Raw genomic sequence first — 24,368 nt, 5'->3', positions numbered from 1 at the left:
CATCTAGTTTTAAATCAACAATCAGAGAAATCTCCCTGGACATCAACTGCAGGGCCAGAACTCTTGCCTGCCTCTGTAACCTGATGAGAGTCCAAGTAGAGCCTGGATCCCTGTGCTCAGCTGGGACTACCTGCCAGGAAGGTGTAACACACCTACACGCTGCCTGTGCTTTAGCTTCAGTAATCCCTGCTGATAGAGCAGCTGGATTTGACAAGTACTGTCACTGCTGGATTGCCAAATGTCTCTATTGTGTAGCCTCATCAACTGGAAGGCCTGGTGATCTTTAGTAATTCCAGAACACACAGTATTTAACAGCATTCCTGTAAGAAGCAACTAAAGGAAAACACTAACAGCTACAGGTAGGAAACAAGGAGCAGCAGCATTTTGCTTGTGTCCAAGTGCTAAGGGAAGATGAGGGATGAACTCAAACCTGTGTATGACTTACAGAAAACATTTTTGTAAACCAGCTCAATCTTCCTCATTCTATTGACAGATTACACACCAGCAATTACTCACAGGAAAATGGTGTAGATGGAAAAGTCATAGCAAAAGCCCCAACATGACCATTAGCACCACTAATTCAGCCTATAGAGGTGCCAGTGCTTGAAAAAGGAAACAGACTGAAGCACGGCAAGATGGGTCACTTCCACTGGCTTCTGGAAACATGGCAGGGGGTTCACTGAAATTTAAGGAAGTTCCATTTTCAGTTGTATTTTTTAAGCAAACACTTCTTGGTGCATAGGCAAAACCAGCATTAACGGGTGGTCACCACGTTTAGGCAATGAAGTACCAGATCTGAATTCCTGTTACAACCTTCATGAGCAAACCAGATTTGTATTAAAAGTTTCAAATACAAAAGCTCACTATGGATTATCACTCACAGCAGCAAATGAGCATTAATTAATGCAATATGATTGTTTTCTTGCTCAATGCACTGAAGTGCAAGATAATAACTGGATTTCTACAGATTACTCCTCCCAAAATACCATATCACCCTGTTAAGGATTTATGTTAAATCAAGCTGGTCCTTCCTTGTGGAAGACACTGGCTCAATTTTTTCAGCTCTTGCAACTACAGACACATGTAAAACCACATACATGTGTTGTGCATGCAGAGCAGGGTGTGCCAAGGGAGCCAGTTTAAGGGTCTTAAAGTAATATATTCACTGTAGCTGTCACAGGTTCCACTAACTCTCTCTATTTCCCAACCATGACTGAAAATATTGAAGTATTTATTGCATACTTTAGATTTTCATCTTGTGTTTAACGCAAACGAATGTGCACTATGCACTTCATGTGCACAGTAATAATATTAAACATGAGAGAGAAAACCAAAGGCAGTAGAAATGAAGATAAACACTGCACTAATACCCTAAAATATGGTCGAAAATAAAATCTAACAAATATTCCTACAATACCACCAATTAATCACCCCCTGTATAACTACTGAGCTTACAAAATGGCAGGATTTTTCAAAATGCTATTTTTTATTTCCTCAGTGTGGCTGGCAAGCTGGACCCATGGAGCAGCAGTGTAATTTGTGGTCCATGGAGCAAAAAAAGCCTGAGAACTTCTGCCACCAATTTAATGGGGCTGATTTATCCCAGCTCTAGTTACACAGCAAAATACAGATTTTAAACTTGAAACATTGCAGCAATGGTTCCAGCATGGCATTAACAGGGAATGTCTGTGGTACCACAGCTTAGCAGTGAAAGCAGCACTGACACTGCTTTCCCTCAGCTCCAGGGAAACAGCAATTTTGTGACAGAGGTTTTAGATGTGTCCATAGACTTCAGTATTCAAAAGACTTCCTTATAGAAAAAAAATTACCCTACACATTACAAAATTCAGGTTTCCCATGGCCTATGAAGGGTTTGCAATGTTCCAAAGGTCTGTGTTTGTATGAGCTGGTAGATGAATGCTGGTCTTTGAAAATAGTCATCCACGTCTTCAAAGTAATCAAAAAATATCAAAGGAAACATGAATAAAACAAAAAAAAAGCAAGAACTTGGTATTTTATCCAAATACAACTCTGGAACATTGAGAGTACCTGCAGCAAGCAGCTCTGGATGAAATTTCAGCTGTAGGCTGAAACTGTGGCTACCCAACTGCTGTCATGACACGAGCATTGGCATTCAGGAATACAGGACTTACAGAGTTCAGTTCCTCTTTCTTCAAAGGAATTGGGACTTTCAGACAAAGATAATAATTCTTTTTCAAGCCTGAGCAGCCTTTCAGCCTGTGCAGGCAGCTTCTCAGTAACCTGCTACTGCAGATGCTTTTGCATGTTGGTAACTGCAGCTCCCTTCATGGCTCACCATTCCTCACTCCAGATTGTCCCAGTAACCAGTTTTACTCCAAACACCAATCCTCAACATAGTAACTCAGATGTCACCTTCCAAATCCTTACCTTGAAATATCATGATTCTGTACCACTGACTACAACCAGAATGTCAGAACCAAACTACAAAGTTTCTCAGAACACACCTGAAATTTCAGTTTGGAAACATCAGCTCACAGGACAAGAGCGGGACAGAAAAGCACACACAGTCTCTTGACTAAGAATACCAGCTGAGCAAAACAAAGAAACAAAAATATTCCAACTAGAGACAAACCCCAACAACACAGAAAAGTTCCTCATCTTTAATACCCTAAACCAGGAAACAGCCTCAATTCAGATACTACAACTAAGAAATTTGCAATGGAAAATGCAGAAGGTGAACTGAAATGAAACTCCAAATGTGCAAGAGGCTCCAAGAAACCAGACAGATACTGAGTAATGAAAATTATAGCTGTGCTCAAATTAATTTACTGATTTCCCTCTCTAAACTGCACCAAGTCTGTCTCTTTTGTAAACCTGGTTAAAATTTTGACTGTAATAAGTCACACCTTTAATGTACTATTAGGTGCAAGATTTTTGTAGCAGCGTATTAAAATAAACTCCATAACAAATTAAAATATTCTGGAGTAGAAAGAGCAGCTTCATTTTTAGGTTTTAGCTGACTTTCCAAAAGGTACTTGGTTACTTTTGTGTAGTTTTATGGAAGAGGGGATGTGTGTCATGACTCACTGACACTTTGCACCTTGACATCGACCCCCTAATCACTTCACAGCTGACACAGCCTGCCAGCATGACTGTAAGATAAATACTCCATTTACATATGTTGTCATTGTTAAATTGGTCAGCAAAATACAAATTTGTAGCTTCACAGAAACTGAAGTTCTCCTTTACAACTGGTCCCAGCTGAGGCTTGGAAAGATTTGCCTCCCACATCACAGAATCTCAGAATGATTTGGGTTGGAAGGAACCTTAAAGCTCATTTCAATTCCACTCCCTGCCATGGGCAGGGACACCTTCCACCATCCCAGGTTCCTCCAAGCTCCATCCAACCTGGCCTTGGGCACTGCCAGAGATCCAGGGGCAGCCACAGCTGCTCTGGGCAACTTCATCATCCTTACAGGGAGGATTTTCTTCCCAATATCCCTTCTGACCCTGCCCCTTGTCCTGTTCCTCCAGACCCTTTTCCAAAGTCCCTCTCCTGGAGCCCCTTTAGGTTCTGGAAGGGGCTCTGAGGTCTCTTCTCCAGGTGCACACCCCCAGCTGTCCCAGCCTGGTCCAGAGCAGAGGGGCTCCAGCCCTTGGAGCATCTCTGTGGCCTCCTCTGGATATCACCACTGCTAAGAGCAATAGTAAAGGGTATTTCAGGGCAGAGGGAAAAATCATTTCTGTTCTTCTCAAGCAGTCCCCACCCAAACTGAAATACTCAGGAGTAAATGCTCATACCTCTTCTAAACCCAGAGTCACTCATTAACATCACTGCAGCTCCAGCAGTGGGATCAAGGGGAGCCCTCAATGACACCCCAAGTGTGGGACACAAGCTCCCTAAAACGCAGGCTTCCCATGCAGCAGGCACAAGCCCCTGAGCCATTTTACCTGGCATCTGTAGTGGGCATGTAAAAACAGATCTTGTAACAGTTTTAATTGCTCAAAATTTCTTTATGAAATCAAGGACTAATGGGTAAGTTTGTAAAAAAATGCATTTTAGATATGGATCAAAGAGTTCAGAGTATGAGTAGATAAATTTACAGTTTGTTTTTACATGGATATAAATCTGATATATAGTAGGATTATAATTTACATGGAGATCACTTTTACACAGTCTGGATTTACAAAGTGAGAAAGATACCTATCTTCTGACAATCTTTTTTGGAGGGAAGTGAAAGAGACTTACGAATTTCAGAAGAAAATATACTTCAGTAATGCAATCAATAAATTTTTGCAGAAGCCTCTGGAACTCAATAACTAAAGACTCCTCATGTTGCATTTCTGTAAATGTAATTTCTAATGCAGAAGATGGTGCTATTTGTAGTGATTTTTGAAATCAGTAAATCTCATGTCTTAGCAAAAAATGTCTTTAACTACTTAGCAAAACCAGTAACCATTTTCAGAAAGCAAACCACTGTCTAGTCAACTTTTTAAAACTCTTTTTAAGATACAGTCTTTCTGGTTGTTTGCAATCTTTTTTCCCACAGCACAGTTCTCACACTCAGCTGGACTGCAGCACTTTTCACAGTGGGGACACTGAGTTTGTGGCTGCAGAATGAGCTGCTGACCACGAGAGGGTACAGACTCCATGGCCTTGTGCCAGACACGTTCAACTCTCAGCAATAGCAGCTACTCCAAAGATTAATCCCTTGTTGATTATGTTTCATGTTAGCCATTCAAATTTTCCTTATTATACACTCCAGTACTAAAATTTTGAGTAATGAAAATTGAGAATGCTTTAATATTGGCTGAGTATTCTGAAGAGCACCACAGAGCAGGGAGGGAGGCTCACCATGCCAGAACAGGAGGAACTAAAACTGCTGCTGTATAAAACAACTGGAATTACAGCGAGGAGAGGACAGGAACTGGTACAACCACCCCACTACTCCACCAACTCTGGGTTCCACAGGAGGTTGCAAAGTCACAAGTACTTTTGACTTGCATGAGCTTGATGCAATTACCATTCCAAAGGCTCCCAGGAATGGCTGGCCAAAGATCTCACTGCACACTTCTACAGCCTTGACATCAGAGGACACGGCAGTGACTACGAAATGGAAGGGGCAGGGGGAGACAGACAGGAAAATAATGGGCAGGGGTACAGGCACAAGGTACAAAGAAAAGTTGAAAAACACTGAATTTAAAAAAAAAAACTACAGACCAAACAACACTGGCTGTTATCCTACATACCTCCAGCAGCAAATCTCAATCCTAGTCAAGTCCAGGAAATGAAGTCACCCTGTTCCTGCACAAAGGCACTCACACAACCCGATGTGTGGGCATTCCCATTCTTCACACCGTACCAAGACGTGAAGGATGTTGGGGTTTTTGCTTTTCATCCAGCTAACAGGACACGTTTTTTGCCATGTGGAACATCTAACCAGCAGATATTCCTGCACAACACCCAGGGTTTAGCAGGGATTCTGCAAACACAAGCCATCACAGAACGGAGCAGTTGTGTGCGGATTCCAGGCTGTGCTTAAGCTCCAGCAGCAAGGACAGGGATGTGTTTGTCCATAAAAGTGACAACAATTTGGCTCTTGCTAGAGATGGCTACCACATTGAAGAAAGTCACTGATAAGCTGCACAGAAAATTCTACAGAAGATATAATTCTGTCATGCTTTTGGGTTTCCTAATGGGCACAACTAATTACCCATGATGAGGCTTTTTAAAGAAGCACAGAAAAAGATGAGGCCAAAAGGGCTAAAACAGGTGTCCAGTACAGGAAGTTTTGCACTTTGGAAAAAAAGATATTTAAAAGTATCATGTTAGAATTGGAAGTCACTGTTAGGATTAATAGCACTAATCAGGAACTTTATTCTTAAGCAAGTATTCCCAAACTGGAAAACCCCAAGACGTATTTGGAGGGAAGGAGAGAGAGGGAAACTGAGCACACAAATTAATGCAAAAATAGGTATATTTCTTAACCCACCTGCTATTAGGTCATCAAGAGTGTCGGTAAGCGTCTGTGCTGGAGTGGCAACCATTAATCCGTCTGGTTCTTGAACTAAGAGCCCCTGCCCAGCAATTTGCTGCTGCTGTCCTACATTCTGCTGATTCCCTAATGCTTTCTGAAGTTCAAGAGACTCTGTCCCATTATAACCTAAGTTACCAGAAAAATTACATTGCGGTGCTGGCAAAGGCTGGATGGGGACAAACTCTATTTGTTCAGCAGCTGGTGGAGACTGGTGTTGCTCATCATCTTTAGACAAGATTGTGTCAACCTGAGGTAACCCTGAAAAGTTATCCTCTGGCAGACCCTTATCAGCTTCCACTTCTGGGAAGACCCCTGTAAGTGAGCACTGCTGCTGCAGGGCAGGTGGTGTGTCTGTCTGACCTTTGGTCTCCAAATATTCTTTGGTAAACTGCTGTTGTGTTTTCATCTGCAACTGCCTTTCCACCTTCTGCAGCTCCTTCAATATTTTCTTCTTCTTCTGGACTTGTTCTTCTCTGTTCTTTTTAAGTTCTTCAATCTTATCTTTATTTAAAGGTTCACCTTGAATTAATTCCAATGACTTAAGTTGTGCTTTTTCAATAGCACTAATTCTCTGTCCAAGTTCATTCAGCTTGCCTTCAGTCTCTTCTACTATGCATTCCAAAGGCTGGTATGGGTGAAAAGGTGGCAGTAGGTCCTTATCTGCTACCTGCAGGGAACTTGACTTCTGCTTGGATGCACCTAAGCACATGAAAAATGTTTGAAAAAATGCCATGCTGAAGATACCCCAAACCTCCCCTCTCACCCACCAAAAATAATAATAATAAAAAAAATAAAAAAAATCTTTACAACTAACACTGCACATCTGTCAAAGCACAGAAAGGTAAACCCTACACTCCATGTTAAGACAAGAAAGGACAAAGCAGATAGATGGAATTTTCAATATCGTTCCTCCTATGAGGACATTTGAGCACAGCTACTTTAATCTTACAAGGAACCTTGACAATTTCTGACATAGGTGACAATGCACTTGGGAAAGGGAATCAGCAAGAACATCAAGGCAATTTACATGATCTACTGAGTTCCCAAAGTTCTTCTGTGTGTGCAGAGCTTAAAGTAGGAGTATTTTCCAGAGGCTGACTTCCAACAGCAAGGTTAGGAGCAGAAAGACTCTATGGCTGAGAGCAGACTAACCTGACAGTAAGATGATATTTTGAATTAGGATTTCTCCAAACATTGTAGCATTCACCTTCATATTGCAAGCAGAATCTGCCACTGCAAACTTAGAGCTTTCAAGTGGAGTGTGAATTTTTAGTACCTTTTTAAAAATTCTGGGACCAAACTAACAACTTGCTCACTTCTCCTTCCAGTAACAAATGAACAATTCTGTTCATTATAAAGACTTTAAAAATAGTTATCACCAAGGCCCACCAAACCTGGGCAGCCCTGCCCCAATTAGTGACTGCCCTCATGCAACCCACGGCTGCTTTCCCAAAAGCCACATCTGAGAAACTCTAGTCACATCTCACTAAAAGGAATGTACTAAGTGCTGAAATTTTAATTATTACTTCAGTGTCAGAACTTTAATTACAAATGAGAACGGTTTTAGCCTGATCAAATAATTTTCTGCACTAATACTCATTTGCTTTACCCAAACACTGATACATGGAGCCTTCAAAGAAAAAAAAAAAAAGAAGACTTGAAGTTTTACAAAGCAGACTCACATAATTAATCATTGATAGGGGAACTAAAATGATGAATAGTTTGAGCCATGGTTAAATAAAGTTACCTAAATATTACATAGTTAAGTGAAAGTGGATGCAAGAATTAAACCATGGATCAGTCACCAGCCCTGGAAGGATTAAGTTTCCTGAAACACAGATTTATTTTACACTAATTCACAAATAACTTCACTTTGCATTGCTGTCAGGACAAGAGTCACATAGACCTCACTTTGGAATGAATATTTTTCGGAGGAACTAAATGTAAAACAAAACAAACATGAGATTTTTCTCTTATAAAGAGAAAGAACAAATATGAAAATAGAATTGGACCAACTCTGTACTGCATACCTTCAGCAGATTCCTGGGAAAGCAAACCATATCTAATTATATGAGAAACAATAAGAATCATACTAATCCCAGGAAACAGCCCAGAGTCCCACAGCCCCTGGAGTCACCCTTCAGGATGCTCCTTCTGCAGCTCCATACTCTGGGCAGGTCAGTAGTTCCAGCTGAGCACCTCTCCCCACCACTGATGTTACTTTGCCTCTGAACCATGAGTGAGTCCCCAGCCAGTTTTTCAGCAGATAATAAGGAATTTGGGGGAAGTTCAGCAATCCCTGGCTCTCTGCTGGCTGGTGGCTCTTCAGCTGAAGCCTGCTCTAACCCATGGCCCCTTTGGCTTTGTCGTGCACTCAGGGGTTATCCTTTAATTTTAACAAGCACAGTTTACACGTTTTTGAGACCACTCTTGAGAAATACATTTGCACTCATCAAAAATCTCTGAAAGGCTTGTCTATATAGCTGAAGCTGTTCTCCATTGCTACAGTAACCAAACTGCAAATGAACCCTGCCTTCAGCTGAGGTGAGAACCCTCTGCCCTACTCTGCTTAATGCCACCCCTAAAGGTCCTGTGTTTATCATTCCCATTCCCACACCCCAGCAGCTCTGGATACCTTTTATCACCGTAGGAAAGAAAAGCTGCAGTTCAAAGAGCCTCCCAAACAATACAGTATCAATGCTGTCCCTCTGAATTAAGTATGAGCGGGGGAGAAAACAAGCCTGTCATGGGAAAGCTTTTCTGGGAACACAAGAAGAAGAGCAGAAGCACAACCCCACCTTGGAACTGGGCTGGGCTGATAAGCCAGGGCTGGGCTCTGACAGAAGCTCTGAATGAACTGGGAATCACCGTGGAAAGATGGGACAGTTTCTGAAGACTGGTGTCAGGAGAACAGCTGGGCTCTCAAGTTCCAGAAAATGTATAGAAATTTGCATTAATCAGCTGCTAATTAGATAGCAGGGCCACTTTTCAGATCACCCTTTCTATACCAGAAAACTGTTGCAACCTGTAACTGGAGCTATTGGAAGAGGATGAGGGGTAGGAAGAAAGATTTGCTAAACCCGACATGTTCACCACAACAGTCAGGTGGAGAAGCTACACTATTGGTAGCTTTAAATATGCAGATATTGAATGTACAAAAAAATAGCATTTCTTGGTTTATCCAAATCTCCTCTATATTACAAAATCCTGAAAAATACTGTGTCCATTTTAGTACATAATTATGAACACACACTTTACACTTCCACTTTTGAAATACATAAATTCAGTAAGACTTAAAAATCTAATCACAGGCCAGATCATCATCATGTCAACCTTTTAAAAAAAAATATTTTGTACATCTATCTGTTGGGGGCAGCATCGGTCATCTACACAATCTACTCCCAAAATTACACCTAGCAACATTAAGCTGTCAATCTGGCCTCTAAAGCAACTAATTTCATCAGTTTTAAGACTTGTTTAACATGAAAGTTATTTAGACTGAAGATGACTGAAATCCAGATGTTGCCATACAGATACCACCTGCCACCCAGTACCATGGTTATAGGAAAAAAATTGATCAGCAAACCCAGAGTGGTTCTGGGCATGCTAGGAAAGCCACAGAGGAAAGAAGGGACTGATTCCCCAATTATTTTGTGAACAAGATCACCAATTGATCTTTTATTTGCATTTCCACAAGTTCTGGTCCCTACCCTGCCCAACACAGCCTTCACCACAACTCCTGCAAAGCATGCAGAGATCTTCAGCCAGGTTTGTGACCATCATTTATGACTCAGGGTAAGACCTATTCTGCCCAAACACCGCTTCCCATCCACTTCTCTGATCTCCACTTCTCTGAGGAAGTGTCAGGTGTTTCCTATGGCAATTTCCTGTACTTCTCCCATACATTTATATCATCTCCCACAGACCACAGCTGCAAGAACCCCCTCACCCCAATGAGCCTCTCATAGGCATAATTCCTGGTCTCTTGAGCAGAGGACACCATGACCAGTTCTGATGCTTCTGGCTGCAATTAACATTTAAAGTCCCTAAACACTGTGAGCAAGAACCTGGAAAAATACCCTTCAGTTCTGTAGTCCTCAGGTGGCTTTCTCAAGAAACTGAATTATTCTAATTTCAATTTGCTTAGAACACATTCAATATTTATATAGTTGCTGCCAACAAACAAGTCTGATACCATATTTCCTCATGAGTGGTTATGATTCTCAAGGAAGTTGCTCTTCTAGCTCTGATTTATAATCCATAGCATGTCACTTCTCCCAGGAAAGAACTAACTTATATGCCTTTCAGTTGTATTACACTTTATATTCTATTGTCATTATCAAATGAAAAAAAAGTGGATCAAAATCCAAACTGTAAAGTCCAAAAGATTGTCTCCAGCATAAAAAAATGTCAGTAAGAAAAAAGTCAGCTGTGTGATACACATTTGTACATTCAAATACATCTTCTCTGCTGGAGACCCTGTTATATAAATCTGTATGAATCACCGAGCCATTTGTGTGCTCTGTAACAGAATTGCTTGTCCCTTGTTCTTGCACTTGAGGTTTCTTTTCGTTAATCTGATTTCACTCAGAAATTGAGAGTTCAATTTGCAGCCTGCAATTAAAACTCACCAGTCTCATCAACATGAATAAAATGAACTCAATACTGAATTTTCATGAAAATTCTGTGTTTAACTATTATTTGTATCAGAAACAAACCCTTCTCTAGGGATCTGGAGGAACAATCAGTTGCTCCATACACACACAAATGCAAAGTACAATATTACATAATCTTGCTAATTTGGAAAAAAAAATAAGCTTACACTTCCCAAGAAAATTAATCTGCTACATGGTTTTTCATACATACTGAATTCTTCTTTATAAAGAAGAGGTTAATTGGTAGAAGGCTGAATGATGAGTTTGAGTTTGTTCACAGTATCCCTCCTGGAACCATGGAGCAATTTTGCCAGTCTTTATCACTCCTGCAGCTGTTTCTATGGAAAATTGCAGGGAATAGATGCAATGCTATCCGACAGGCAAAGGCTACGCAGCTGAAACCAAGTCAAGCTGAACTCAATTTTCAGCCATTCAAAAATCTGAGTTACTTTCTAACCTTAAGTCTTCTTCCCAAGTTTCCTCTGGTGGGCTCATGGTATGTAACTGGAAAATTGCTAAGATATAATTGAATTAGTTGGTGGCAAGCAGGTGACTGAAGCTTCAAAGGAGCAGAATTTCACAAACTACTGTGAAAAGATTGTTACACATTTGTGCTCCTGGGGACCTACATGTGTCTGGGTGTCAAATCACCTGCCTGCACTGCTGAGGATTTCCAGAAAATGGCTTTAAGTCTACAGAGAAAGTATTAGTAAAGTTCAGAAGTCAGGAGGCATGGATGGTGAAATCTCCCTTGGGAACTCATCCCAGATACCTGGGCTGGCTCCTGACCCAGACAGGAAGTTTCCAGGAGGAAATGGGAAGGGTGGATCAGAAGATGTAGAAGCACACTAACAATGAGCAGGCAGCTGGGACTATGCAGTAGAAAAATCTGGTAAAAATCAGAATGTAAAAGCTGGAAAAGCAGGAATATCAATTTGCCTTACTAATGCTTTTGCTTCCATGAAAGTCATATAACTTCCTAGTTTTACTGTTAACCTGGCTCCTATTTTTATTACATCACACAATGCATGAGAGCTCTGCTGAGATATATAACTCAGTATTAGGCATAGAAGTCAGATATCGGATTAAAAATAAAATGTATTGAATTTGTATCTATTGAAGTTACATAGAGTTTTTCTTTCCCTTCTCCACACCATCAGATTGTTAGATTTAGCATAGGGATCTAGGAAATACCATATATTGAATATCTAGCTGAGAAAGCTTAGAGATTCCAAAAGTACCACTCAACCTTAGGGGAACTCTGGTCTCCTTCACAGGGATCAAAGGCAAATGTGGGCAGCTTTCACATGAATAAGTCTATTTGGCTTGTGTAATTCTAAAAAAGCCCTGCACCTCGAATGAGAACGACTGCAAGTTACTGCCCACTTAAAAATGAGACTAGAAAAGTCTAATGACAGCATGTTGACAGGTTTTAAGTACTCATTTTAGGCCAATTAGTTCATTGGTAAGTACAATTTCAAAGTATGAAGTAAAACAAATCTGGAGAAAAAATTACTGAAAACCTGATACCTCCTTCTCCAAAACCAGACTGCTTTGAACTTTGACTTGTTTAAAAACAGCTGATGTTATAAAAATATTTTGACTAAGAAAACAAACCTGCTGCTTTCCACAGGCTCCCTGAGCATCCCCTGTTGTCCCAGCATTTTTGATGATGATCTAGAGTGTGCTCTGTGTTCCAGCCCTGCACACTGCACAAGCCTCTGCAGGAACCATTCACTTGCATTTACAAAACAGAGGGGATTATCAATAGATGGTATATTGAAGAAATCCAGCAGCATTCCTTTGGACTGTTCCCTGGGCTGGGCTCCAAGTCCCTCTCCCAGGGAAGCAGGTGCTGTGCCTGGAGCTGCAGCACAGCCCTGCACTGGATACACCCTCTGTAAAAACAGCACATTTGGGTTTCGTGCCCAAAAAGCTCCTTGGGCTGAGCTGCTATACCACAGCTGCTGCTGAGCAATCCTGCCCCTGTTCAGCAAGGGCAGAATCCACCAAGGAAGGATCTCCTGCCTCTCCCCATGGAAGCAAAAAGAGCTGAACTGGAATTTCTTTTACATGGACACAACATGCTAAATGTAGTGCACTGAGAACAATTCTTCCTAAGCAAGTAGGAGCTGAGGTCTGGTCAATCACATGACTAATTCTGCTCCTTTTTTCACCTTATTTTTCTTCAGTTCTTTCCAAGTTGTCATCTTGGTTTGTCACTTTTATCTAAGCCTCTCTAGATTCAATATTGCCTCTGAAATGTTTCTCTTTTCAGTAGCTAAACACTGATATTAAATAATTTGCTAAGTAATTATTCAAATGGTAATGATCCTATGTGCCTCCATGCTTTACTGAAGAAGAATAATAATTAAAAAATTAAAAATTAGACCATAAATTCCTCTTGAAAATGTCACGTCATATCTGAATTGCAATAGGAACACTTAAATGTGCTCAAGTTTTACATTTGACTTGCCAAGAACTCTTCAGAAAACAAAGTGTCACTATTGCATTTCTTGCAAAACTCATACAGGTCCACAAAAAAATCTTACTGTGCTAAGTTTAAGGAGACAAGGTACTGCTCTTCTGCCTCCCAGTAGTTCACAGTTTATACAGAAACTCAGGGGCTACTTCTAATTGCAGGCGAGTAAGTGTTCTGCCCTAGATAAACAATTTTGTTATGCAAGAACTTGACTGCTCTGCTGCCTTGGAAATAACAAACACCTCAAACCACCCTCTGTTTTGCCCCTCCTTTTCCAAGAAGTTTAGTGATGGAAGTCTGGTGAATTAAAGCCACATGTGTGTAACCAGTCACAAATGGCAGTCAAGCACAGCACACTGACTCTGCACTGCAAGGAGCACACAGCGTTTAAAAATACCATTTTCCCCCTAAAGATCTGAGAGACACAAAAGCTTGGCACAGAGTTTTTGGAATGCTTCATCAGCCCGATGACACATTTGGGATTGCTGCATCTCCTACGACACAGCACAGATGAGTTTTGCTGACACGCATGAAGCATGTCCTGAGCCCCTGTGAACAATGAGATCTCCCTGTGCCAGCCCCAACATCACAGTACTGCAAAAAACACACCTAAGGATGTGCTGACATTGGCAATAAGGTGTTTGCAATGAGAGCTGTTTCTAAACTACAGTCAACTATTTGCTTTTCATAATTGGATTAAATAAAATGAAACTTTTAGCTTTTAAGTTCTGTCTTCTGACTCAGCATTAACTAATCCCTTACTGATTCCTATGCACCACAAAATGTGCTCCCAGAACACTCCCACTCCACAGTGCTAACAGGCATTGAACTGGAAGGGCACACATGCTGATATATAGCTTTTTGGTGGGTTATTTGAACCAGAAGTTGTATATTCCTTTCATTTGTTTAGTATTCGTTTTTCTGAAATCCAAAATATCAAGTGTTGCACATCCTAGGAAATGAGACACCAAGTGCATCAGAGAGGTCACACACGTGGCATATGCATGGAGAGGGGCACAGCTGCACATTCAGACACCATCAGGTACATAACGTTTTTCTCTCTTTCTTTGTGCCCCTAAGGGGTTTATGTTTGTTTGTTTGCTCTGGAAGTGCTCATTGCTTCCTCAAACAAAGGATTTCAGCAGATCTAGGTAACAGAGCTTGGGTACTGTAATGCTTAAGATCCCCATCCAAAACTGTAAATCATTAGAAGCTGCAGTTTGTAACTTTGCACTTGAGACTCTGATTCTCCTTCTGAGCTGACTTAGCAGATATGAAGATTTTATTACAGAATCCACAGCTGGAAAAAAAACTCCCTAATTGCAATTTAGTAACTGCAAGGAGTTTTAACCAATCAGTTTGACCATGTTCAAAGTAAAAACCCTGATGTTACGATTACTCACAAGAGAACTATTACTAATACAAGAAAAACTCTCCTGTAAGTAGATCTGCACTGGTATTTTACAGTGCCAATATGTTTGTATTGCTACTGATGGAACAGAAAAAAGTCGGTGCATCAAGTTCATGGATAATAGCTGCAACTATTCTAGAAGACCAATGTACAATATTCAAAAGTGAACACCACACCTAAAGTACATGAACTTTTTTATCTGTCTGCACTAGAGCAGTTACCAGTGGCATTTTCTTCCACAAAAAAAACTTGAGTAAGCATAATTCTAATAAATTAGAATAAGCACAATAAGGTTAGAACAACCAGTGTTCCTAATCTGTAGAATGCAAGAAAATAAGGGAAAAACTACAAACTATATAACATAGTTTTAAGTTACACTTCATTAGAGGTGTTCAAGAACTGATGGAATGGACTACACTATGCATAAGCTGTAATAAAATGGTTCCCAGTCTATCAATTTCCAAACCACATATATTCTCTGAGTGGTTACATACTGACCTTTCACCACTCCCAGGAGAGGTGGGGAGTTCTCTTGAGGGGTCCTGTCAGGCTCCTGGGGAGGTACAACCATAGCGAGCGTATGCACCGGGACACGGGGGACCTTGAAACAAAGGCACAGACACACGCTCAGGAAAAAACACCTTCTGGCAGATCAGCTCTTCAAGTGTTGATGCACAGGTTCAGAACTACAGCCTACTCCTGTTCTCTCTTCCCCAGTTGTGTATTGTATGCTACCTCTTGGTATGAGCTGAACCTGGCTTTTTTGCTGAGGACAATATGTCAAAGTTAACTGTGCTACTCTGTGCAAGATGCCAGGCTGTGTTGGCTGGAAAACTGTTAATTCCTTTAGATTTTTAATCAGCTAACTCCCCTGGAGTTACCTCTTCAGACTGCAGAATCCTCTATTTACACAATGTATTTTCTTTTATGTAACAAACAGAATCACTAACACCATGTGAGGGGTACAACCACAAGGCTTAGAACTGTTAAACCAAAATACTGAGCAAATGCAGGAAAGAAAACAACATCCTTTTGAAATCCTAGGTTTGGGACTATCCTGTCCAGGGAGCAGAAATGGGAAGAAAGCTTATGTGATACTCAAGTCTCTGCAGGTAGCACCAACCAATTCTCTTGCTCTCTATCATTCTCATGTGAGCATGTTTTTTTTAATTTCTTCCACTGCCTATGTTCATTTTAAAATTAATTACTATGCAAGTATTTCTTCCCAACACCGATGGTGCTGTTTAAAAAAAACCTCCTTACCTGAGACTGATCCTGAGATGGAGGTGTGAGCTGGGACAAGTCTGCTGCAGGAACCGACAGAACATTGTTTGGGTAATCCAGCAAGTAAGAAACAACATTTGTGTGTCCTCCCTTGGCAGCTTCAATGAGCATTGTTGAGCCATCCTGAAGTGAGATTTTGGAAACAAAAAGCCAGAAGGTGAGTTTTGCTCCCCGGTATAGCATCCCCATGTAATAATTATATCACTTAAATTTACTACTTCTTTCAGAACCTATGAAACAGGACAGCTGCTAGAGAATACCTTGAGCCGATGAGTAGGATCTGCCCCATGAGCCAGGAGAAGCTCAACCACCGCCAGGTGACCTCCAGCACAGGCCAGGGACACCACTGTGTGATCATTGTTGGCTGTAGCCCTGTTCACATTGGCACCTGTGAGTAAGAGATGAGCTTAGAATTAACCACAAAGAAATTCTTTCCAAAAGAAAGTATCAACAAGTACAGTATTTTGTGGAACAGAGACAAACTTTACTCTTGTAGTCAAATTACTTCCTACACACTTCTAGGGAAAGAGCAAAAAGGATTTTGACTAACTGATTGGCTTCCACACATCCTCCTCCTCACCTTGTAAAGACAAGACAGTTGCAACAGCCACAGTGGGCTTGTAAGTGTTAAGTGAGGGAACACATGGTGTATGAAGCACAATTCCAAATGTTCTCTCTGAGCTTTGAGCAGCATCACTATGTGGTGCAGTTGCTACTGTTTCAGACAGTACTTGATGTGCTTTTCCGAAGGAGGAAGTGCTTTCTTTAAAAAACTGAAATATCTGCTGTACTTCAAATCTAATCTATATAACAGAGTAAGAAGAGTAACTAGAAAAATATTTTGTAATTCATTCTATCATGAACTACATGAAATTCAAAAAACCCTTAGGGGTTTGACAATAGCTCCTATACATATAACCAGAATAATTTTAAATATGGATCACAATTATTTAAATTAGTTATGTAAACTAGCATTTACCTTTGCTAATAAGGAATTGCACGGTGCATAAGTGACCAGCTCGTGCAGCCTTCATTAGTGGGGTTCTCCCACCTTCAGATTCATGCTCCTAGAGAAGAAATAACAGATGTATAAATGGGCAAAAATCGTATCACTGTTTCAGCTTCTGAACTATGTTTTGATGGGACCAGAATTACCCATCTGAGTAGATCTATCTCACAAGCAGCCAGTAATAAATGTAAACTGACTGGTGTCAATTTTCATGTAACCTAAAATACTAAATCACAGTGTTACAAAGGATTAGGACCACACCCATACCGGTATCACACCACAAAGCTTCCAAATTTACAACCCCCTTTTCATTTTTAGTGCTCAAATGAGTAACACACATGAGAACAGTTAAGACTTTGCTTCCTCCTCAGAAAGGGTGGAAGATTTAACACAAGTATCACCCAACATCAGGAAGTTCACAATAACCACGAACTGTGGTGACACAGTTCAGAGAGCGGCCATGTGCTGCCAGACCTCAAAACTGCAGAAATGCCTTGAGTGCACACAACGTTTATAAAACATTCTGAAGAGGATCAGAAATAAAAACGAGACAAATCACTGCAGCTCACAAGAAGTCTCTAAGAGGATTGGAGAATAAAGCAGAAAGCTGAGAAAAGGATGATACAAACCAACAAAAAGGGAATGAGCATCAAGAACAATTTTTTAATTTAAAAAGTTTTTGAATACTGGAAATATGTGGTTAAATACAACCATATTAGAGCAGTTACAGAGCTAGACAATGTGCCTGCTATGTAGACATGATCAATACCACAAAGAATGCTGAGCAATGATATTAACCCTCCCAAAGAACAAGGGGAGAGAACATAATCTTCCTGGGAGTGTTTGTACGTGCTCTCTATATTCAATATTATCCCATTTAAATAACATTCAGTCTGATCAATAATATACCAGAAATGTTTGGTTTTTAATCACCTGGGAAGCCAAGCTCTAAATTCACTCTTCACTTTGTAATTGCATATATACCTGATAGTGAAAGTTAACATTTAATACTGACAATGGATGACATGGCTACTTACAAATACAATCAGACAAGAAGAGATTCGACAGAACAACTCAATTCCTTCCTTCATAATTTCTGTATTCCTGAAAACTCTGCATATGTCCTTTGACATATGGCTTGCCTTAGCAGCAAGCTGCATGTTAAGTTAGTTAAAGAAGAAACACTTAAAGAAGAAACAACTTGACTGGATCTTCTGTTGGAGACTGGCCCCCAACCCAAGCCCATCCTTCACTCTAAGAGGTTACATTGCCCCTCTCCTGCTCTGCTCCTCAGCCTTCACAAAAGCTCTGTGTTACTGCCCACCACTGCTTTAACACATGACTAAATCCCACATTAGAGCTCTGATTTAATGGCATATTCAGCAGTAAAACACACAAGCACACACAGGAACAGCAAACCTTACAGACTTAATGCTGAAGTAACTTTTTTTTTTTTTTTAAATTTAATAGATTCTCTTTGCAGGGCAGTGACTGCTTAGATCTCAATAAATACCTGCTTCTGGACTGTCTGCATGGCAAAAACATTTACAGGACATGTAAAGCTAATAATGTTAACATGTGGCCGTATGATTGTAAGAATTAATGGCATGCCCTTAAGTCCTGATGCTTACTCTGGTATTTGGCATAGTTTTTCCTTCCTCAGCCACTGCCAAGAGCCTAAAAAGCCAGAAGGTGCTGTGTGCTTTAAGTACAGCAAGCCTCTGGTTCCACCAGCACATCACTCCCAAGGCAGCCTGTTGGTGCAAAGAATTCCTGACCACCACTCTGCTCTGAGCAGGACCTGGACACTGCTGCTGAACTATTTCACACCCAGTTTAAAACCCTTACTGAATGCAAAGATGGCAAGATGCAAACTTTATTCTAGGTAACCTTAGCTATATTCAAGGTAGTGAAAAGCATCCTGTATTGCACTGAGATGTAGCAGATAACTGGCAGTTAGGAATAATTATTTGCAACATTCTGCCTTCCTAACAGACTTCACTGTTGGAAGTCTCAAACACGGACGCCAGGAGGCTTCCTCATTTAAATGCAATGCAGCGATTCTGCCCAGTTTAACCAACTGTCACTTCCTCAAGCAGGCAGAACTTGATCCTCAGCTACTACACCACTTCCAATCCTTGTAGCACCATGCACACCATCAGTCCAGCCAAACGAAACCATTTGGGTGCCCACCTGCTGTAGATCTTCAAAACTTATGGCATTTTGATGGTATTTTTCACAGTGGAAGATAGAAACGCATGCATTATTTCAAGATTAAATTAATTCTGACTTCAGCACTCTCTATAGTCCTAATAATGGCTATCAAACAGCATCAAGTGGGAAGACATCTAGGACAAGCCAAAATAAGAAGCTGAGACACTGCAATGCCTTTGTCTCCTCACAGCCTTTTTATCTACAATAAACATAAATTTCAAAGATTCCATCTATGTATATATATATCTACAGCTATCTCTTTTTTTCAGATGTATTAAATGATCAAAATCAGGACAGAGAAATTGAAAGTTGTCCCAAAACATCCCATTACCTTTACAATATGCTTTTCCCTTTTATTTATATGAAGTGCATACCTATGTTTATTTTGTAATAGCTAAACCCAGTAAATTGTCCCCAAACACAATCCCCTTGCTGCTCTGCACTGTAGGGCGCCCCTCTTGTCACTGCTCCAGCCCTGAGGAATGTGGTAATTAGTACAATCAGGAGGAGGAAGAAAGGAGAACAGCTCTGCCACATTTGGAAAGCCATTGTCTAAACCCCTGGCGATGTGCTCTCCTGCTGATTTAGCTGGGATAGAAAGAACACCTGAGAAGAATTTTCTGTGGCTTTGGGTACCAGACAGGAAGGGAGGGGAAGGTGACAGTGTTACCCAATTCCGGCAGGAGTTTATTTACATTGTCTGCACCTTTTCTACTTGGACTCAAGAAGGAGATGAGATTCCAATCAGCAATAATTATTTCCTTTCTAGACAAATCAATACTTCCAAGAGCAGAGTCATCAGGAGCGTCTTATGACAATCATTGGTATTTTTTAGTTCTCCTTTTGAGTTTTCTGGTTTGGGCAAGATCAGCTACATAAGGGCTTTCCCCACAGACAATTCTCCTTGGTTCACAAATATTCATATATTAATCACCAGAACATTCATATATTAATCACCAGGACATTCATACATTAATCACTAGGATAGTTATTTCGATTTTTTTTCCTCAATGTTGCATATTATTTAAACATTCACGAAGAAAATCTGTATTTTCAAAGTAAAGCTCCAACTTTTCAGTTCTTTAACAAGCCTCCCTCATCCATGACAACAGTGAATATTTAACAGAAATCTAAATATTATTCTGAACAAAATGATCTAGAGAAAGGTTTTGATGCAAAAAAAATACAGTCCCTAAAACTTTGCTGATTTTCAAGACTGAACTCCTATTCCAGCAGTCACCAACCTACCTGCCCCAAATAATCTTCCTGAAAACTCAATTAGGCCTCTAGTTTAAAGAAAGCACCAAAAAATGGAAGACCTTAGAGGAGAGAGATTTAAGAGGGCTGCTATCAAGGAGATAACCTGCTGCATTTGGGAAGGTTGGGATATTATTTTTTAAAGCAAATTTTAGAAAACCCAACAGAAGGGAAAATATAGAACAAGAACAAGCCCCATCTAGTCTGCACAGTGAGTCTCTAGATCTTTGAAGAGACTGATGTCTTGTCCTTAGCATGTATCCTGAGGCTGCAGCTTACAAGCATCAAAGGCCAACCTCACCTGACGCCTGCCTGGCTCCATGCCCTCAAAAATTGTCTTCTTAAAGTCCTCCTGCTTGTCGTGCAGAAGGAGAAAGAACTCACAGCTCCTGCTCTACAAACATATATTCCTGGTCATGAAGACCTGGAGCATGAACTTAAATTGGATGAGATCCACCAGCTGAAAACAGGTTTGTTGTCATGAGTCAGGCAAGAACAATGGTAGGACCAAGTAATGAAGCTCTCATGAGTTCAGACTGTTACCAGGAGCCATTCAGATCCACAAAGAGAGCACAAAGGTCAGACACAGCATCTTTGTCACAGACAAGATGGATTTTTGTTCACTACTGGCAAAACAAAGAATTTCATTGCATTTTGCACCATCCAGAGTTAACAATGGCCAAAGAAGTGTTGACTACAAAAATGAGATTCACTTGTCCTACCATGCTTTATCTACACAAAACTAAAGGCCAAGTCTAAAAAAAGCCAGAGATCCCTGACTTTTCCCTGATGGTTCAAAAATCAGTAAGGAAAAACATAACAGCACTTTGGATTCCTCACTGTAACAGCAACAGAGCAACCTCCAGAGTTTCTGAATTCAAATTCCAGAAGACTGGCTGCTTTTGTAGATGTTTAAATGGTGCCTCATACACAATGCATAAACCCACAGTCTGTCACACACATCAAGGAAAGGGAGTTTTTAATTTAGGAGCCACGTTAGTGTGAGGGATGCTATCACCTGAAGGCAAAACAATGATCCCTGCCATGACAGAAACATGTCTGCAAAAGCATTGTGTCATAGAAGAATTAAGGGGTATTAGGCATGTTTGGGGTTTTTTTGCAATTAGAATTATGTGGATACCAGGTAGCCAGTTTTAGTCTTCCAAGCAAAGCAAGATGTGGAATCTTAACAACTGAAGAATTTTGGGGAGACCCTGACAGTGTAAAATGAGAAAAATACAAGGATGAAACTGTCCTCATGGGTTCTCTTCTATTTCTTAATTACTGCATAAAAACTCCCATATATCTTGTAGGAGAAAGGTAAATTCCATCACTAGACAACTCCTATGTAGCACAGCCTCATGTACAGATGCAAGAGGGTCCAGGTTAAAAAAAATCCCAATTTAAAAATCATTTTTGTATTTCCCAGCTGAGAAAAGCTGAGTTGATCTCACTGTCCAAAAAAGAACATCTCTCTTCTGTTTGCAGCTACACTGAAACAGACAAAGGTGCAACCACCTTGTCAGGAGCAGAGCTGCCTTCAAAAGGGACACCAGAATCTCCTTTAATCCAGGTGTGATTCTACATCAAGAGGGATTAGGCATTAAAAATGGTCCTTTTAGTTTACTGAAAGGTAAGCAACTTAAAAGCAGGATATCACCTCTCATTAAATACCACAAATACTTATTGTGAGATTTACAGTCCTTAACCTGGTTCCTGTGAGAACATTTATGTACCTCCCATGTCTTACCTTACACAACCCTTGAGATAAAGGTAACTGCTGGGAAAGACACAAAGAAGAAATAGGAAAGAAAAAAAATCCTCTAGGAAAAATTATCCTTTCACCTTTGACATTAGACAATCCTTGCCACACTGGTAAATAGATGTATTACTGAAGTGCTGGATATTTTTCCTGAAGTTACTAAACCATATTTCTGCTTTTAAAAAATGCTTTTATCAATTTGTATTTCAGAGTTCCAATCTCCAAACTTTTACTCACACAGATCACAACATCTAAACTAGGTCTTCTGTCCCCATAAAAGTTGCAAACAAGTAAAATTTACATTCGATCCAGTGTAGCAGCTCAAGCTGAGACTCTGGAAGTCCCTGCTCCTGAAAGGGATGGGAGAACTAGAATGTAACTATGGCACAGATGGGATCACAGGCTGAAGGCTTCAGATGTGCCTCAGATTCAGTCATTCATATATTTGGCAAAAGCGAGCTGATTTCAAAATACATACATTAACAAGAAAAGGTGCAGGCCTGCCAGCTAGTTTTGCTACAGATTTTGACAGGCTAACTCTGTAAGGGCATGGAAAAGATCCCTCAAAGAAGGGCACAGAAGAAAAGCACAGAAGAATTGTTAACATGCCAGACGTCATGAACAATTAGTCACAAGGAGACAAATCCACTGAAAGGAGACAAATCCACAGAGGACTGAGCAGCTCTCCAGCAGACAGATGAGCACTCTAACACTGCTCATTTCTAGCACTACTTGTCACTGCAGAGCTTTAAGGAAAAATTAACACTAAGTGAAGAAAGTTCATCCCAGCCATATTTTTTTTTTTTTAAATTCTCCTAGTGCTAACAAAGCCACATTGCTTAATAAATGTGACAGAGCTCTCAAGATCTCCACTGGTTCCTGAACTGAATGACATATTTGATATCTAGGGCAGAGGATCAGTCCCTGAGAAGCATCAGTTCCTGCTGCCACTCACCAGACCAACACCTGTTTGTGCTGAGATACAGTGGGTGATGGTCACTCTCAATTCAGACAAAACTCTGTGGGGACTAGAATCACTTTTCATGAAACAATCACAGAATCATCTTGGTTGGACAGAACTTTCCAAGACCATCCCATCCAGTATCCCTGCTAAAATCCCATAACCCCCCCCCCCCCCCCCAATAATATGATTTTCCTCCCTGATAAGAAAAAATTAAGCAGAACATTACTGACATTACTGAAGAAAAATTAATAAGCCCTAAAAAAAAAAAGTCTCAAAGAAAACTGGAAATATTATTCCCAATTACAGCATTAGTTTATTTATATTTCTAAATAAAACCCACAAAAACTTCATTAATGACTGAAATTTAAGTAACTTCATTAGCATGCTGATTTATCAGGTTCAATGATAGATTTTTCTGGCATTCTTGGTTTTTTAGAAGGAACAAAAATTTCAGAATATTCAACCAAGACCCCAACACACCCCCCAAGCAAAATAAAACATAGAGCAGTGAGTACGTAGAGGGGAAAAAAAGGAGAATACTCTCCCTAGGCAATGAAAATAGCCATTTTTCCTGCTTGAGACTTGTTTGACATAAGGCTCCTAAACACCTTTAGAAGTATCAATTGTTTTAATTAATTATAAGTCAAATGTTATATCCCTGTAGCTGATAAAGAGCAGTTTTGGGTCTCCCAGCAACTTAGTTTACATTACAGAAAATGAACATGGGGAAAGCAATGTGCTAAACCCAAGAGTTAGAAGAAAGAAAAGAGATCAGATTATGCTGATCATTTAAAAGACATTGCTTTGTTTGGGGTTTTGTGTAGTAGTTTGCACAAGTTAAGAAACTAAAAGTGTTCAGAGACCAACACTGACATATAGAAGGAGTTCCTACTACTAAAATATTTTAAATTCAGAGCAGATTACCCATAAGAACTTTAATTTTGTAGACCAAACAGAATATGCAGGCTTTAATAAAAGCTTCTTTCATGCCTCTTTTCAGAGCCATATATGAATCTCTATTCCTAAGCTCATCACTCTGCTCTCTAAGCACAAAGGCTTGGCCTTACAGTTTGAAACCAAAGCACTCTGCCCACAAGATGCAGCAGAAGCCTTACCAGATCAGCACCAGCCTGAAGCAACACATCTGCCACATCTGTGTGTCCATTTTCACAGGCGTAGGTCAAAGCTGTATCTCCCGTTGCTGTAGTGGCATGAACATTAGCTCCTACAAACACAACATTTTTTTCATATTGGACGTGTCCTTATCAAGTATTTCACATCAGATAAACATAAAAATCTCTGACAACAGA

General features: G+C 40.3%; 1 protein-coding gene across 13 annotated transcripts in view; it reads right to left on the bottom strand.

Moving 5' to 3' along the window:
- The window catches only part of ANKHD1 (ankyrin repeat and KH domain containing 1), a 98,436-nt gene that overhangs the window by 29,304 nt on the left and 44,764 nt on the right, over positions 1-24,368 (bottom strand). For 12 of the 13 annotated variants that reach the window (XM_041718899.2, XM_041718900.2, XM_041718901.2 and 9 more), the window contains exons 10-15: positions 24,174-24,283; positions 16,832-16,919; positions 16,113-16,240; positions 15,832-15,975; positions 15,067-15,169; positions 5,976-6,719 (exon numbers count right to left, since the gene is read on the bottom strand). In XM_041718899.2, coding sequence (XP_041574833.1) covers positions 5,976-6,719; positions 15,067-15,169; positions 15,832-15,975; positions 16,113-16,240; positions 16,832-16,919; positions 24,174-24,283 — 1,317 coding nt within the window. The remainder of the gene's footprint in view (positions 1-5,975; positions 6,720-15,066; positions 15,170-15,831; positions 15,976-16,112; positions 16,241-16,831; positions 16,920-24,173; positions 24,284-24,368) is intronic. The other variant, XM_041718910.2, reaches the window with a different exon arrangement.

This window comes from Taeniopygia guttata, chromosome 13 (assembly GCF_048771995.1).
Source record: "Taeniopygia guttata chromosome 13, bTaeGut7.mat, whole genome shotgun sequence".
In the NCBI taxonomy this organism is placed as follows: domain Eukaryota; kingdom Metazoa; phylum Chordata; class Aves; order Passeriformes; family Estrildidae; genus Taeniopygia; species Taeniopygia guttata.
The sequence above is the reverse complement of the archived record's forward strand: the minus strand, read 5'-3'. Positions and strand labels throughout refer to the sequence as shown.